The sequence below is a fragment of the Barbus barbus genome (assembly GCF_936440315.1).
Source record: "Barbus barbus genome assembly, chromosome: 41".
Taxonomy (NCBI): domain Eukaryota; kingdom Metazoa; phylum Chordata; class Actinopteri; order Cypriniformes; family Cyprinidae; genus Barbus; species Barbus barbus.
This window is the reverse complement of record NC_136719.1, coordinates 23,197,815-23,216,025: the sequence shown is the minus strand read 5'-3', so window position 1 is coordinate 23,216,025 and position 18,211 is coordinate 23,197,815. Positions and strand designations below refer to the sequence as shown.

The window sequence follows — 18,211 nt, the reverse complement described above, 5'->3', positions numbered from 1 at the left end:
TAGATTTTCGTGACTGCAAACTCTATACATTTTTTTTTTAAATCCTAAGCCAGTAGTTTTGAATGACTGGAAAATCATTGGAAAGCAAAAACATTTAAAAAAATGGCATATAGTATAAAAAATTGTATGCATTCTACATGAACAATTGTGTGTGTGTGTCAGCAAGCATGCATCAAATTGATCAAAAGTGACAGAGAGACATCTATAATGTTTATTTATATATATATATATATATGTGTGTGAGTATATGTATATTTCTTTAAATAAATGTTCTTTTGAAATTTCTATTCATCGAAGAATATACATGTATATACACACAAACATGAAGCAACACAACTGTTTTCATCATTGATAATAATGAATGTTTACATTATTTTAAAACATTATTATTATAATTGTATTTAAACAATTCAAATATTTGCAGAACTTTTAAATGTTGTTTTAAATTGTAGAAACCTTTTGAAATTTTTGCTGTTTTTACTGTATTTTTGATCAAATAAATGCAGCTCTAGCAATGCTTGCATAAATAGCATATTATAATATATTACATTATAATGATTTCTGTGTTTATGTTCCTCACAGATACTCCACTATCTACACCATGTTCCCTGTTTTCTCTCTGGTTTTGGATAAAGATGTCAAGTCTGAGGTGGCCATGTTATATCCTGAACTTTACAAAGATCTTCTAAAGGTATCTTAGACTATCAAATTAATAACCTAAGACTATTTAATTAATGAATAATTGTTTTAAGCAAATTGTATTTGTTTTCAGGGACGGCCTCTCTCATTCAAAACCTTCTTAATATGGGTCTTGATCAGTATCTACCAAGGTAAGCAAATAATCTGGTTGTTCTACCATATGGTGCGATGCATGAACTTCACTCAACGAGTAATAGTGTGTAAATTGAGGAGAGCATTTATGTCTAGCGCTGAACGAAGCGTAACTGTGATTGTAACCTCCATTCAGAGGATGTTAAGAAAACAGCAGCTCTGTGCGAATGTCAATGTTGTTTCATCCAAACAAACCCACGCACATGTTTTTGCTCGCCCGTGCTGAATAGCTTATTCGTGTCTGTGGCTACAATAGCCCAATAACACGAGGAGGTTTTCCACGATGGCTGTTTGAGCTGTCTTTGTGTGTAAATCTCTCAGCGTCGCACTGCTGCTTTAGAAGGTGATTGTGTTTGCATTAGACTGCGCTGGGTATTTTTCAGAAGAGACGTCCTGTATCCCTCATTACTCATCTCTGTCCGTGAGCTGCTTCCACCCAAATGCAGCTTATTCTGCTCTTTGTGTTTTGGGTTCGGTTCTCGGTCTATAGCATGTTTGCATTTGTGCTTTAAATAGAGTGAATTTCATCTATGCATCAATCACATTTTTCAGTCTCGGTGGTGTTTGCGTTCGAGCTCAAAGGTCACAATAACACTTCAGGACAGGAAGCTCTCAAAAACAGCTAAATCCATGGAAGTGTTCTTCCTCTTCCTGATATGGCAGACAGGACAATCTGAGGGAATTTCTGTGCTCTCATAAAGTGAATCCTCCGTTCTGAAATGAATGTTTTCTTTTCATCTTGACCTTTGTCATATATCTGCAGCTAAAAATGATTAGACAAAAGTTCTTTATTTAACTTGAAAGATCCAACTTCCCAATCCTTTACTCCAATAATGACCTGCACACATAAATCTAAGTAATACTATATAATAATTCTAATTATATATATATATTGCGCGTTAATGCAGGTGATAAATTTAAAGCGTTAAAATTATTTAACGCAGGGGCGGAGCTAGGGTTGGCCACCCCACTCAAAACTGCCGTTTCGGTCACTTTTTCTCTTAACAAGAAGTGCATTTATTCAGTTGCAGAACATCAAACTGGAGACGATTCAGACGCGCGCTCTAGCTTCACTTCAGCGCCAGGCGCGAGTCAAACAAGCGCGGAAACGGTACTGTGCTTGGAGCGCGTGCTCTTCAATGCATGCACAAAGGCGTTGGCGCGCGCTGTAGCCTGTATCATTTCAAATCAATGCGTGAAATAAACTACGTGCATGCAATGTCGTGGTCAGTTAAGTCATGAAGTTACCAAAAAGGCGATTAAAGCTGCCTTAAAACTGTGCATGCATGTAATATATTTTAATTAAAAGTCAAAACTGTCCTAGAGCAGCCCAGCACTGTCTCCTTCATCTTAAAACCCTCGATTCATCATCAGTTCATTAGTAGAGACTTTAAGACCTGAAGTGGGTCTGAAAAGATAAAGAGAGTTAAGAGAAAATACGATGCGTGTCAGATCCATGTCATGTTGTGCAGCGGCAGCTCTTAAAGAAATAACAGATAAAATAACCTGATAACCTGGCTGCTGTGATGACTGTTAATCAAAGGAAGAAAATCAACAACTTTTGTAGCTTTAAGGGTTCATTTATATTTAATTTTGAATTTAGTGTTTGATAACTTCAATTTCTGCTGAAGGGCACAGGTAAATATGACATTTACTATAATGGGTTTATGTGACGATTGTTTTAAGTTCAATTAAATTAGAAGTAACTTTTTTTTTAGTCTAATAAATGTTCAAATTGATAGCTCTCAATTATACTTTAATGTTGAATGGCTATAGTCCATGGTTTAATATTAGGGGGAAAAATTTATAGAGACATCAGTACTAGTATTGGTATAAGTGGATTTATGTTGTTGGTACGTTAATTTGAATATTTATTGTGAAATTATTGCAATATAAAAGTATATTTAAAAACTTTAATATTAGGTGGAATTCAGAAAAAAATGTGTGATTAATTGATTTTTTTAACAGCGATTGAGGATTGACAGCACAAATATATATATATATATATATATATATATATATATATATATATATATATAATATTTCACATATGCAATTTCTGAAATAATATGTCTAATGGATATTTCAAGGCAAGGCAAGACAAGGCTAGTTTATTTATATAGCACATTTCATACACAGTGGTAATTCAAAGTGCTTTTACATAAAAGAAAGTGAAATAGACATTAAAATCAATAAAAACATGGAAATAAAAATAATAAAAACAAAGAATTTTAAAATGATATAGAAAATGATTTAAAATAAATTTAAAGAAAATGATTATACATAAAATGTATTGCAGTCAGTTCGGACATAGCACAGTGCTCATTCAACAAATGCACAGTTAAACAGATGAGTTTTGAGTCTTGATTTAAATGTGGCTAATGTTTTAGCACATCTGATCTCTTCTGGAAGCTGGTTCCAACTGCGGGCCGCATAATAGCTAAACGCACCCTGCTGGCGATAAAGGCATGAACAAGTTTCTCCAAGTCTTGATTGGAAACAAAACATCTAATTCTTGCAATATTTTTGAGATGATAGTATGCTGATTTAGTTACTGCTTTGACATGACTACTGAAACCAAGGTCTGTCTCTAGAATCACCCCAAGATTTCTGACTTGATTTTTAGTTGTTTGACCCCTAGAGTCAAGGTATGCATTCACCTTGAGAACTTCATCTTTCTTTCCAAATGCAATGATTTCAGTTTTCTCCTTGTTTAACTGAAGAAAGTTCTGGCACATCCAACTGTTAATTTCATCAATGCATTGGCAGAGGGAGTCAATGGGGCTGTAGTCATTTGGAGATAAGGCTAGGTAAATCTGGGTATCATCAGCAATCATCAATTCAGTGTGCCTGTTGAGTGTGTAATTGAATGAGTCATTTGCTAAATATGTACTTCTAAATAAGCATATTTATTAGTGCTGTCAAATGGTTAATCGCGATTACTCACATCCAAGATAAAAGTTTTTGTTGACATATACATACATGTATAAATATATGTAATATATAAACATAACATTTCTCTTAAATATAAAGTATATGTGAATGGTTGTGTATTTATATATGTATACACACAATAAATATACACAGTACGCACACATATATTACGTAAAGAAAAACTTTTATTTTGGATGCAATTAATCACGATTAATCGTTTGACAGCACTAATATTTATTATGTGTCTAAATATATTAATTTTTTGTTGACCAAAGATTTAGTCTGTGTATGTAGTCCAAGCAGTACATATAGATATAGAAACATGTATATTTTAATTTTTAGTAATATAGTTTATAATGTATAATTTCTCACTTGTATTTTATTATATATTACTATAAATGTAATAGTTCTTAATCTGAGGATTAATAAAATTTTAGGCCAAAGTTTCTTTTTCTTTTTTGAATGCCTACAGCATTTTGAGAGTACTATTTATAAATGAATAAATATAAAAATTTGTAAATAATTAAAATATATTTAGTATTTATTTTATTTTTAAAATAAAATAGTTATATGCAAAATAATATTTTTGTAATTTATTATTTAAATTATTTGACAGTTTTCTAGTTTTAGTAAAGTAGTAGGATTGAGTGTAAATTCATCTGCCCACTTGTTTAGTTGTGTAGACAATATTGTTTTTATGCTTCTCAAAAATATTTAGTCCCAGAAGTTCTTCTTTATTAGAGCTTTATTATATGAAATAATACATAAAAAAATGGGAGGGGAAAAAATATGAATGTGTAACGTAATGATATAGGCTTTATGGCATGACAGCACACTGCTACAGGTCTCTTCATCATCTTTAATATCTGTGTGTATCCTGATGTCTCTTCAGGTAGCATCATCATGTACGGGGCTCTGCTGCTGTTCGAGTCAGAGTTTGTGCACATCGTGGCAATCTCGTTCACGTCTCTGATCCTGACGGAGCTGCTGATGGTGGCACTGACCGTGCAGACGTGGCACTGGCTGATGATCGTAGCCGAACTCCTCAGTCTGGCCTGCTACATCGCATCCCTCGTCTTCTTACACGAGTTCATCGGTGAGTATGCATTATAAACACACTGCTCCCAGAGTCATTGGGCCTCATTCATGAAACATTCGTAATTATAGGAGTAAATTCGAAGTAATTTGTGTGTAAAACAAACCTTCCTGAAAACTCTCCTCCGGATTCACAAACGCGTCGTAAACTTCTGATTTTGATAGTTAAACATGCGCATGTTAATGAATTCCAATCATAGGGCACTCCTACACAATTAGCAAAATCTATGAATTACAGCTACGCAAATTGCGTGTCGAGGAACGCAGTGGAATATTCTGGTCTACTTTCTCAGGTTTGGCTCCAGTATATTGCATAAATGCAAAAAAGACTAATAGGCCATATGCATAACAATAAATATTCAATAACGCGTGTTTAGTCAGCTGAAAAATGTCAGGCACTCTTCTTAAAACGACCAGCTGGTGGCGCTTGAAAACGCATTTGGTTGCTATGATTAGGAATAGCCACAGCAGTAACGTATTACTAGTATCTCATTTTGAAGAATATTACTGAATATAAAAATGCAGTAACCAGCAATATTAACTTCTCTGTTGTTCGGTTGTTGTACAAGTATTATGATTGGTCGGTGTAGTAGGCTATTTGTCCCGCCCCTCCTCCATTGATTGGACGGCTGGGTAAAAAGTGACAGTGACAAGCGCTGCGTTTACCCAAAGCTAAACAGTTTAGCAACTCTCAGCTACAAAAAAAAACTAAAACAGAGCAAACAAAGTTGTAAAATATTTTGATGGCTATGCATCAAAATTCAGTGTCATCAGTGTGCCAGAAAGAACACAGAACGTTTTACGCACTCATGAATCCGAACATTTACGTCAGAACAGCTTTGCGAACGATTTACACAAAACTTAGTTCTGCTCGTGTTTCATGAATGAGGCCCATTGATTGTTTTTCTTGAATCCCATCTGGAGGGGGATGGGATTGTGAAAAGTCCGCGAGTCGGGACTCGAACTCGGGACGCCCGAAGCGCAATGGCGCTGTATGTCGGCACGCTGCCCACAAGGCGCCGACATGAAATTAATTTATCTTAATTGTTTTAGACAACAATAAAATTGCTTTGTTTGGTTGGTAGGGTTTTTTGCTTAGTTTTTTTTTGCCCCAGAAGTTCCTTTTTGTGAGTGCACTTTTTTTAATATCTAAAATAATAAATTTTATGTTTAAAATGTGATAAATGTAAACTATTAGAAAAATATTTGTTTTAAAATAAATTAATTAAATCGTAATTATAATTAAAATATAATATCAATTGTTTTAGCACTTTTAATAAAATAATGCATATAAAAATGTGCATTTTTAAATATATTTTAAATAAAATATAGCAATATGCAAAATAATATTATAATAATGGTTTAAATAATTTAACAGTTTGCTAGTTTTATTGGTAGTATTTGTTTGTAAAATGTAAGAAATGTAAAAAAAAAAAATGTAATGCTTAATACAAATATTTGATCTATATTATGAAGTTTCTTTTTTTTTACCGAAGGGTTTGTTCATATAATTCGCCTAAAAACAAAATTAAACTGGAATTTTCAACCTGGTTTTGTTCAGATTTCTGTTCTAGAAATGTATGCAAATTAGCGCAAATTTAATTAGATAGTATTTAATTTAAACATAATTCAGAAAATATTTAATAAAAAATGTTTATTAATGTATTCAGTCAACTAGGAAAGTATAGTTGTATTGCTTCTAACACATTATTGAAATGGTCTTGCGGAGTGATTATTTTTTTAAAATCTTGTTTGTGTCCTCTTTTTGTCATTTTAGTGGCATTATATATTTCATCTATGCTTTCTGCTCAAGGTTTTTGCTACTGCTTTATATCCTATTATCGTCATTAAATCCTGTTGTTATTGAACGATCTTGACGTCAGAATTCCGGACGTGTGCAGGTAAAGAATGTGGCCACATTCCACGCAGCCACTCCTGTGTTCCTCAGAGAGAGTTCGGAGTGAATCTCTAAAATCTGCGGGACTGGCCGAGTCAGCTTTCCAGCGTGGCTGAGGCCGTTTCTGTCTCTTCCGCTGTGTTTGCGGCCCATGGCGCTGCAGAGGGAAATACCACGCGCCTGCTCTCATTTCCTGCTGCGCTAATGCTACTCTGGCCAAGGTCTCTGTGTTTATCAGAGTGCTTCTCCGTTTCAAAAGTGCACACTTTCTTTCAAGGAAAAGCAATCGAGAAGTCGCATATTTACATTTTGTGGTTTTCATAATAGAGCAGCTTCTCTACTCACAAGCTGCTGCTTGTTTTAACAAGCATTGCTTTTTTTTGTCACATTTGTTTACAGCCGAAAAAACTGAGTTTATACTTAAACATGCACTGTGTTAATAAATGAATCTGTAAATTGAATCGGTTCATTTCGATGATTCCTTGGAATGAACTGAATTTCACGCATCCCTGCAGAGACAACCTTGTGGCTTAGTTTTAATAGTGATATTCAAAATAGCATTATAATAATTGGTTATTTAAATGGTTTTAGTTTAATTTGTAGTATTTCGCGTAAAATGATCTACTATTGTTTTTAGCACTTTTTATAAAATAGTGAATGAAATTTTATTTTTTTAAATAAATTTAAAATAAATAAAATATAGCAGTATGCAAAAGAATATTATAATTTGGTTATTAATTTTATTTTATTATTTAATATAAATTGATCTGCTTAATTGTTTTAGCAATAAAATTTTGTTTGGGGTTTTTGTTTGTTCAGCTCATAAATATTTAGTACCAGAGGTTTTTAGAGAGTGCACTTTTTTAATATAAAATAATAAATATTACATTAGAAATGTGAAAAATGTAAACTATTAGAAAAGTATTTATTATAGAATAAAATACAATTTTTTTATATATTTTATCAATTGCTTTAGCACTTTCTTTTATAAAATAATGCATATAAAAATGTACATTTTTAAATATAAATTAAATATAGCAAATAAAATATAAAATAACATTTTAGCAATATGCGAAATAATAATATGATAATGGTGATTTAAATGGTTTAACAGTTTTCTAGTTTTATTGGTAGTATTTGTTTGCAAAAATTTAAGTTGTTTTAGAAAACATTTTTTTTTTTCAGCACTTTATGTAAAATAATGAATGTACATTTTGAAATGAATTTTAAATAATAATATAAAAAATATATTTTTGTTAATTTTTAGAATTTTTTTTAAATATATTTTACTATATTTACTATATACATGAGATCCTTAAAAAAAATTCCTTTCCCGCCTAATCCTTATCCAAAAAAAAAAAATAATAATAATAATAATAGAAGCATCATGGAAATGAGTTGGTGCAAAGGTGTGGAGACACTGCATTTAGTAGTCATTTAGTAGATAAACATAAATGCATCCTAGACCTTCAACCCAACCGGTCTCCTTTTGCCCACCAACGTCACTTGGAGAATTGGTTCTTGGATCTGCTGCAGAGATTATGATGGATCCATGATGGTGGAGATGACTTGTGTCCGTCTCGGGCTCAAGTGCTCTTTCAGTAGTGTTGATGAGGCATTGGACTGGCGCAGCGCTCCAGCGGTGTGTGGCACCTGACCACACTAATCAAACCCCGCTTTCCAGCAATCGCACAACACGTTTGATCCCAGTCTGCCCTGACTGTAGTCTGAGAGCGTTTCACAAGCGCTGGCTTGGTGTCGTTCCCTACATTTCTGGGAATAAAGGTTTAAAAAAGAGCCAAAGGCTTATTCAGCAGGGTTTTACATTTCGTGAACAAGAATAGAACAAAAGCCTTGATGGGAAACTTTTACATGAGTGTGCGACCTGGACATGAAACAGACCAGACTTTATAAATATCACAAATCAACATCGATAGAGGTTTCTTACAATAGAAAAATTGTAAATATATTTGACTGTTTTTACTGTATTTTTGATCAAATAATTGCAGCCTTGATGAACATAAGAGATTTTTCAAAAAACATAAAAAAATCTTACTCGAAAATGTGTATAAATATTAAAAGTTAGATTTTTTCACATTTTTCTTTTGCTTGAGTTTAACTGAAAATAATTGTACACTAAAAAGGTTAATTAAATGTATAAATTATGTTTCCATTTGCACAACTTTATTCTGATAGTCAGTCCCTCCCATGTAGAAAGCAAAATATTGTTTATTGTATATTATTTTATTATTTATATTGTTGTATATTATTTTCTATTTTAATTAACGTTTTAATCATTTTGTTTATTATTATTGTTATTATTTTTAATATGTCTGTAGTTTGTATTACTTTTATTATAATTCTATTAATTTTATTCATTTCAGTTGTAGTCATTTTATCAACTTAAACTACATAAAAATTAGAAATGTCGCTTTGACAACTAGCTGAAATAAGTACAAATAAAATTGTCAAGTTAAATAGTTTTAGTTTTAGTTGACTATAATAGCTCTGCTCTGACATACTTGATACCAGTCTTTTTTATATTAAAAAAAAAATAATTAAGTGCTGCACAGCAGCGTTGCTCCAAATAAATATATAACAAATTGGTGAAAATGCATGTTAGTTTTGCAAATTATAAAAAAAGAAGCATTTTTGAGATAAGGGTAAGAAATTGTCACAATTGTGAGATATACAGTCACAAAATGTCAATTAGTTAAACTAAATAATAATTATAAAAAAGCAATATCTTTAAAAGATGTGATGCCACTAATCTTCCAAACGTATTCAGACCTTTCTAAATGCTCCAAACTGTTCCAAATCTTCTAAACATGACTAATCAAAATCTCCACTCTTAATTCCCTGAAATTGCGTAAAGCCAGCCAATCAGATTAGAGCTTGCCAGATCATGTAGAGTTTGTGTGATTGAGTCCAACATGAGCAGATGTTCAACAACATCCCAGTGGAGCCGCACACTAACAGCATTTTGATTTGTGTCCCTGACAGATGTGTATTTCATCGCCACCCTGTCATTTGTGTGGAAGGTGACGGCCATCACTCTGGTCAGCTGTCTGCCGCTCTACATCCTCAAATACCTGCGCCGGCGCTTCTCGCCTCCCAGCTACTCCAAACTGACCTCCTGAGCCCGTCACTGCCTCCTCAAACAAGCCTAAAACTGCTGCAACGTCAGGTTTGATTCACCCCGATGCTAGAATAACACGTCTGATGTTGCATTTGTTTTGGTCCGTTCTCTAGTTTGTCGGTCTGGTTAGAATGGACGCTACTAGAATGGACACTTGTGTGATGTGAAGTCCAGACGCCGCGAGCGCCGTTCGCTCTGAATCATGTCATTTCTCCAGCGTTTAGCTTTCAGTGAATCACTCTCCCTGAGGAAGACTAAACACGCTGCTTAGCTTTGGGAATAGTCCATCAGACAACTGGGAAGTTTTAGTGCTATTACGCGATTTCAACTTCAGTTTTGTTGTGCATTTGTATTGTAATGTGAAAAGGAAAAAGTTGCACGAAGGGGAAAAGGGAAATTGGAGTTTAACTTATTTTATGGTGTTTTTGGTACTTTTTTTCTTTCTTTCCAAAACTACTGATTATGCTGATACATGTGACTTGATCAAGTTAAAAACAGAACGTATCTGTTGTACGACCACAAATTATAAAATAAACACTAATATTGGTGACACTTTATAATAAGGACCCATTAGTTAATGATAGTTAATGCATTAACAGACAATAACTAACAGTTCTTATTAAATAGTATTATTTGGTAATGTTAGGTAACTTTGTTTGCTAACTATTTGTTAACAATACTTAATTTTAATTTTGTAATATGCTGTTATTAATATAATGTTAATTGTGTGTGTGTGTGTGTATATATATATGTATGTGTGTGTATATGTGTGTGTGTGTGTGTGTGTGTGTGTGTATATATATATATGTGTGTGTGTGTGTGTGTGTGTGTGTGTGTGTGTGTATGTATGTGTGTGTATTTGTGTGTGTGTGTATACATACATGCATGTATAAAACTAACAGTAACAAAGATTAATAAATACTGTGTTCATTTCAACATTTATTAATACTTTTAATATTATTGAAAACAATAAATGTATATAGATATAAAAGATACACACACACACACACACACACACATACATACATATATATATAATTTTTGAATACAACTGTCCATTGTTTGTTCATGACTGAGCTCATGTTGATTAAATCATATACATATATACATATATATATATATATATATATATATATATATATACATATACACACACACACACAGCTTAAATTATATTAAATACATCTTTTTTTTTTTTTTTTTTTTTTTAAACAACTCTTCATTGTTTGTTAATGTCAGCTCAGGTCCAATTATATTTGATACATAATTAGATTTTAATAATATATCAATTAAATGTAATATGTTGAAATTAGCATTAAGCATTAATAAATATTTTTAATCGTTAGTTCGTATTAACTGATGAACTTAACTAATGTAAACAAATGGAAGCTTATTGTAAAGTGTTACCAAATTATTATTATTATTATTATTATATGTGTGATTGTTGGAAAAGATGTTCAGATTGTTGTTGTGCTAGTTTGAGCGTGTGATTGATCGGGCACTGAATTTACGAAGTTAACTGGAAGCAATGCATACTAACCCACCTCCACTGCTCACTGCAGGGTTTTTCAATAAACACAGATGATACAGTGCCATAAAAAACTGTGCTATTTCCACATCCCGCGTCTGTGTTTGTCCACTCATGCGGTGATCTCTGACGCTCTGCACCCCGTCTGACCCTTATGAGCCGTACATGATGCATCGGTCCGAGCTAAACCTTGTTATCTTCTCCTCGAGGTGTCCTTAAAAGCCACCGTTTGTCTCTGTAAATGATGCCGAATGTGACGTGCACTTAACATTGATCACTATGTGGTGTCTGTGTTTTCTGAACTGACATTTCTCTTGCATGGATCAGAGTTTGTACTGATTGTGATGTGGACCTAGACTTAGAGCGAATGCCATGATCTTCACCTGACTACATTCTTGTGTTTTTTATGTTTATATGAAAGTATTTTTTTGGTTGGTAATGTAATCTGCTGAATTGTAAATAACAAAAAACGGCTCATATTTATTAATTTTTCTTATTTGTGTTGGAATTTGCACTCTAATACTTGCAGAACAAAAAAGGGACGAGTGTGTCTCAGGATAAGAGGTGTTAAAAATAAAAATCTTTTCTTAACCAGTTCTTTGCCTGCTTCATTCATAAGTTTGGGGTAAATAAGATTTTTTAAGTTTTTGAAAGAAATCTCTTCTGCTCACCAAGGCTGTTTGATTAAAAATACAGTAAAAATTGTGAAATATTATTACATTTTAAAGATCTATTTTATATTTGTATATATTTTCAAATGTAATTTATGCCTGTGATGCTGTGATCATTACTCCAGTCTTCAGTGTAACATGATCCTTCAGAAATCGGTCTAATATAGGCTGATTTGTTGCTCAAGAAACATTTCTGATTATTATGACAAAGTTGACCAAATTTGTGCTGCTTCATATTTTTGTGGAAATGACTTCTTTTTTTCAGGAAGCTCAGAAAACATTTATTTAAAATAGAAAAATTCATAAATATTTTTACTGTCACTTTTAATTATATTTATGCATCCTTGACAAGTAAAAATATATTTTTTTTATTGACCTCAAAGTTTGAACAGTAATGTGTTCATTATTTTTATTTTATGCCAGCTGTCTGGATTGTAAAACTAGCATTTTTACTATTATTACCTACTATTTTTAATTAATATTATGTGAAACAGCACAACATTATAAAATGTTTCAACCATTATTTATATTCTAATACAGCATATATATTGAAATGGAAAGAATAGTATGCTAGTATGCCATTCCGAACACAGCCATTGTGTTTAACACACATTTCTGTTGTTTCACCAGAAGGGGGAGTCTCAAAAATGACATCTATCACTGCAGAGCTGACAAAAATAATAAATGCATTACAGTAATAACTCGATTTTTTAAGAAGAGCCCCCAATGAAAGTTTCAACCTTCTCTGTGCGTTTGGCTCAAATTTGAATGGTAATTTTAGTGCTTTTCATGTTCCTCCCTGATGGTGCTGATGAAACGAGCTCTCTGGGTGAAGCGTATCATTACTGGTCTCTCATGTGGCATATTCTGAGGTGTGCCAGACGTTACAGTGCACACGTGACGCACAGCTCAGCCAGATTGTCTTTATTATCCCACACGGGTCGCCTGTGTGTCCCTGCCAGATCAGACCCAGAGGAAGAGCTGCTATGAGACTGAGGAAGAAGACGAGCATGTAAGCAAGGACACATGCAGATAATGGGACCATAAATATGAGAGTGAAATTAATTTTTCAAAGAAATGTCAAGGTTGTATTTCATCCCCCCCAAAAAAAGAACAAATATTATATATATATAATGTAATACAATGGGGAAATCTAACTATTTTTATATATATATATATATATAAAATTTTTTTTTTTTTTTTTTTTTTTTTTTTTTGCATTAGCCTATATTTCATTAATTCGTCGTTCAAAAAAAATGTCTGACTGGACAAAATGGTGATTTTTTATTTTATTATTATTATTATTATTATTATTTTTGCATTAGCCATAGTCTTGAACTATTTTTTACTTATTTTATTTATTAGCCATAGTCTTTAGCTATGTATTATTATTAAGGAAAATGTTTGTTAATAGTGGTTGCTGAGGGGTCAAAAGTGCGAGAACAGTATTTTACCGTAGCATTGACGACTGAACATGTAGTCAGCACTGTCATGTAAACCCTTGGCCCATGAGACACAGATCCAGACTTGCTCTGCTGTATTCCATTGTGTACATCAACAGAGGATTTAGAAGATGATAAATCATTTCAAGAGAGACATGAGCGGCTCACACACCCCAGCAGAGCTATTTATACACACTACAGCCTTTTAAAAGCTTCAGCTCTGTTGTGAGAGATGTTTTCACTTCTGATTGTGATCATAACCACACCTCTAGCAACAACAATAATAATAAACACACTCATTGTGTACATTATCACACTTATAGCTACTTACCAAACAAATAACAAGAATTATTATATGAAATATGACCACACTTGCACAGTTACAAAAAATAAATGCTGTTCTTTTGATCTTTCTATTTATCAAAGGATCCTGGAAAATAAGAATGATTATGAGAAATGTTTCTTGAGCAGCAAATCAGCATATTAGAATGATTTCTGAAGAATAATGTGACACTGGAGACTGGAGTAAAATTCCGTTTTGATCGCAGAAATAAATGACATTTTACCATATATTCAAACAGAAAACAGTTATAATATTTTTACTGCATGTTTTATTTAATAAATGCAGTCTTGGTTGGCACTGGTTATTGTAAAAATATTCATATTATTTAATATTTATTAAATTATTATTGATGTAAATAATTGTGTTGCATTTATATTAATTAATATAAATAATATTCAATTTGTTACACATACACGCACATATACTGTATATAATATTTTTATACCATTTTAGTGGTTGTAAATAAATTAATTTTTATATCCAATATTTTATAAAATATATTTAATAAAATATTTATAGTAAACATGTATTTATTTATCTTGGTATTAAAAATAAAATGTTTTCTTTACTTTCTTTTTTGTTGTAAGATACTGCAGTTGAAATATCTGATTTGGCAGGTATCAGAGTCTCATTACTCTCAGTTACCCTGGAGACAAATCCCGATTGACAGCTCCACTGTTGTTTGTTAATCTGGAATAAGAGATGCAGACAGATTTAAGTTTCGCTGCTCCAACTGGACACTTCAGGAAATCTATACAGATTCCACAGGAGCGAGAGGACGATTCTCAGAGCCACGTGGAAAAAAATGAAAGATTAAGGCTTTTCACACTGCACTAAACCCCGGGTTAATTCATTTTAAACCCCGGATGGAGAAACGTTTCGTACTCGTAATTTAGAAGCGGAGTTACGTAGCACCTCGGGTTATGAAACCCCAAAATATTCTTACATTTATAGTCCAAAAAGTAAAAAAAAAATACCGTTGTGTAATTAGATCATGTACTGTGTTTGTCCAATTAATGACACTGACGCAAAGAATGCAAATAAGAACGTTAACCCGGAAATTATGAATGTTTATTTTTATGAATAGGCTACACAGGATTAATTGTAAATTATTTATGATACACTGCAAGCACACATAACTCATCCTAAGCATAATATTACAAGCAAAGATTTTTATCATTTAATTTTAAGAAATTTTCTTGAACAGATTTTTCCAGTAAAAGCTTTGTAAATTAAATGTGTCTGGTTTCTGCTTCCAGCTAGCTTTAGCTGTACAAAATTATTCTTGTTATTTCCCCACAGTAGCTAATAAACCAGAAGTGGAAAAATAACGTCAACGATTAATCGGTGCACCTTATTCCAAATAAATTAATTAATAAATAGATAAATTTAGAATGACATAAAATCATACAAATATACAAAGATTTTGCTGAAATAGTGAACAATTAATCAGTGCACCTTATTCCAATAAATAAATAATGGTACCGTCAAAAGAATTATTGCGATTAATCGCATCCAAAGTAAAAGTTTTTGTTTACATTATATATGTATGTGCACCGTGTATATTTATTATGTATATATAAACACACACACATACAGTATATATTTTGAAAATATTAAATGTTTATACATTTATATATTCATATTATTTTATTTAATATTATATATAAATATATTTAATATATAAACATAACATTTTTCTTAAATATATACATGCATGTGTTTGTATTGTATTTATATATACATAATAAATATACACAGTATATACGTATATTATGTCAACAAAAACTTATTTAGGATGAGATTAATCGCGATTAATCATTTGACAGCACTAATAAGTAAATAAATAAACCTTAATTTGGAATAGCATACACTGTAAAAAAAAAAGTTGAGCCAACTTAAAATTTTAAGGCAACCAGCTTCAGCAGATTTTTGAGTTTTCTCAACTTGTTGTTTTAGGTTTATACTACAAAAAGTTGAGAATCACCTACAAAAATAAGTTGAGAGAACTCAAAAATCTGCTGAAGCTGGTTGCCTTAAAATTTTAAGTTGGCTCAACTTTTTTTTTTTTTTTTTTTTTTTACAGTGTACTAATATACAAAGAAACTGCAGAAATAGTAGGGATAGTGTGCTAGTACGCAAAATGGGAAAAATGACAGGTTAGTAGAGAAAGTTTTGGAAGCGATCAAGCACATGGCCCGAAGATTTTCCCTTTTCCGAAACATGCCGAAAGTTCTCCATGGGACGTGATATAAAGTGCCATTTCCATATGAAAGCTACGGCTTAAATACAACTGTTGCTGTTGGAAAAGTCAGATGTGCTGCTGTAACCCAGACGGCACATCGCTGCTTCACGGTGATGGAAACTGTGCTGCAAACCTGGAAAAAGTGTGTCTCTTCAGCAAAAGATGGAACTGCAGATCCTGTCGTCTGGAAGGAGCGTTGTGCCCTATTAATTTACTCATTCACATTTTAGGTTGCATAAGAGTGCTGTAACAGTGGAGGAATGTCCATCTGCTAGACGTCGCTCTCTGGCAAACTGCTTCCAAGCTGCATTCGTCTTCCTTTACACCTCCAAGAGTCACTTTAGTTTCCTATGCACATCACGTCACTGATGCAACCGATGGACCCTTTAGGGGAAAATCTCTAGTGGAGCGTTTTCATACGAGTTTATGCAAGATCTACAGATATAAAAAGATGGAATTCGATTAAGAAGTGATGCACATTGAGTTGCTAATGAAGGCCTGTGTCGAGATGTTTTCCAGAGGTCGGTGTAGGATACAGTCAGTGAGAGCAGCACTTCATTCATTCGAATGTTTAAACAAGTCAGTGTATCATATCGCAGAATTTTCCGGGATAAACTTTACAACAGCGTTTAACCAAGCAGGCTCACTCAACAGCCCCGTGGAGTTTATTTTGGCATCCTTCGCCATCCCAGAATGCAGCAGCGTTTTCATCTGGGCACTGGGAGAAGCTGTTAATGTGCTACATTAGATTTTCTTGAAACATTGACTGCTAGGTTTACAAACTCGTGCTTATTAGATGTAACCTGGTACTTTTGAGCATTTCGACTTTCATTAAGCTGTAATACTTGTGATTTAAGAGTGAAACAGAGTTGCTGGTTTCTAAACACACTGATACAGTTGAGGGAAGTAGATCTCTGATAAAAAAAATTAAAAATCAAAAACCTGATAAGCGTATATTGATAAATAAACCTTATTTCATGTCCTTATTTTAAAATGAAAACATTGCAACTTTTCACTGCTGTCCAAGTTTATCATGTCAAATAAACTTTGAAATCTTTGGATGAATTTCAAGAGTAGCCCAATATTTGGGATTAGAAGGGAAAAACTTCATAAATAAACCATGCCGCATTTTCCATGGAATATTTTCTGAGTAGAAACTGTCTTATTTAACCATAACCTTAATCCACGTCCTTTCTGTTATGTATAAATGTTTGTGTGTGTGTTTAAATGTGTTATATATATATAACTTTTTCTGATCCATTTATATATCATTTTACAGGATGGAAATATTTTTTAAATATATATTTTAATATTTAAACAAAACTGAAATATATGCTTAAGTCTAAATAAATATCTCAATTTTATTAAAAAAAAATTATAAAATATTTAAAGTAATACAATTTTTATTGATTTATTTTTTTTACAACTTCTCCCATCGGTAATATTTTGTGAATGTAATTAATTTTATAATTTAACAATGAATATATTATATATAATAAAAATGAATGCATAATTTTATAATATAAAATCTGATTCTTTTGATGTTTTTTCCAGTGGAAAATGAGTTTGTACTATCTTTGGTTAATTTCATTCAAACATTTTAAGCGTCTGTACACTTTCTGTGGCCATTTTACTGTATTTGAGCCCAATAAGACTCTGAGTGCGCAGTGAGTAAAGCTGTATGAGCCCTGTCCCTTCACAAACCCGCTGTGTGTACCTCGTCTATTTCATGCATATGCTTAAACATCGCTCCTGTTTTCATTTTTCTCCCCCTCCTCTTCCCCTCAGCGCTAATTTTTTCAAGGCCACAATGAAGTTCTTGTGCGCCACTGTCTGAGAGAAGCCGCAGAAATGCCTTGGCGCAGAGGCTGGAGACGTCATAGATTCCTGAGTGCGCGCTCTGCAGGAAAGCCCTGAGTCTCCGAGATGGAGCCGCTCCAGGTTTCCATGGCAGAGCGCACAAACAGGAGGAAACACTGAGGGAATCCCGTTATTTTACAGCACTGGCCCATTATAAACACCCAGAGCCGGGGAAGGAAGCTGCTCTTGATTCTCAAGTCAATCCTCAGAGCAGGCAAAGGAGTTC

The 18,211-nt window shown here is 32.8% G+C and overlaps 1 protein-coding gene across 1 annotated transcript in view; it reads left to right on the top strand.

The window, feature by feature from the left end:
* Nucleotides 1-10,669, top strand: part of LOC306860339 (putative phospholipid-transporting ATPase IIA) — a 62,828-nt gene extending 52,159 nt beyond the window's left edge. Inside the window, exons 25-28 of the mRNA XM_079401988.1 lie at nt 583-691; nt 773-830; nt 4,658-4,861; nt 9,761-10,669. Of these exons, the coding sequence (XP_079258114.1) occupies nt 583-691; nt 773-830; nt 4,658-4,861; nt 9,761-9,897 (508 nt within the window). The 3' untranslated portion in view covers nt 9,898-10,669. The remainder of the gene's footprint in view (nt 1-582; nt 692-772; nt 831-4,657; nt 4,862-9,760) is intronic.
* The last annotated feature ends 7,542 nt before the right edge of the window (nt 10,670-18,211 follow it).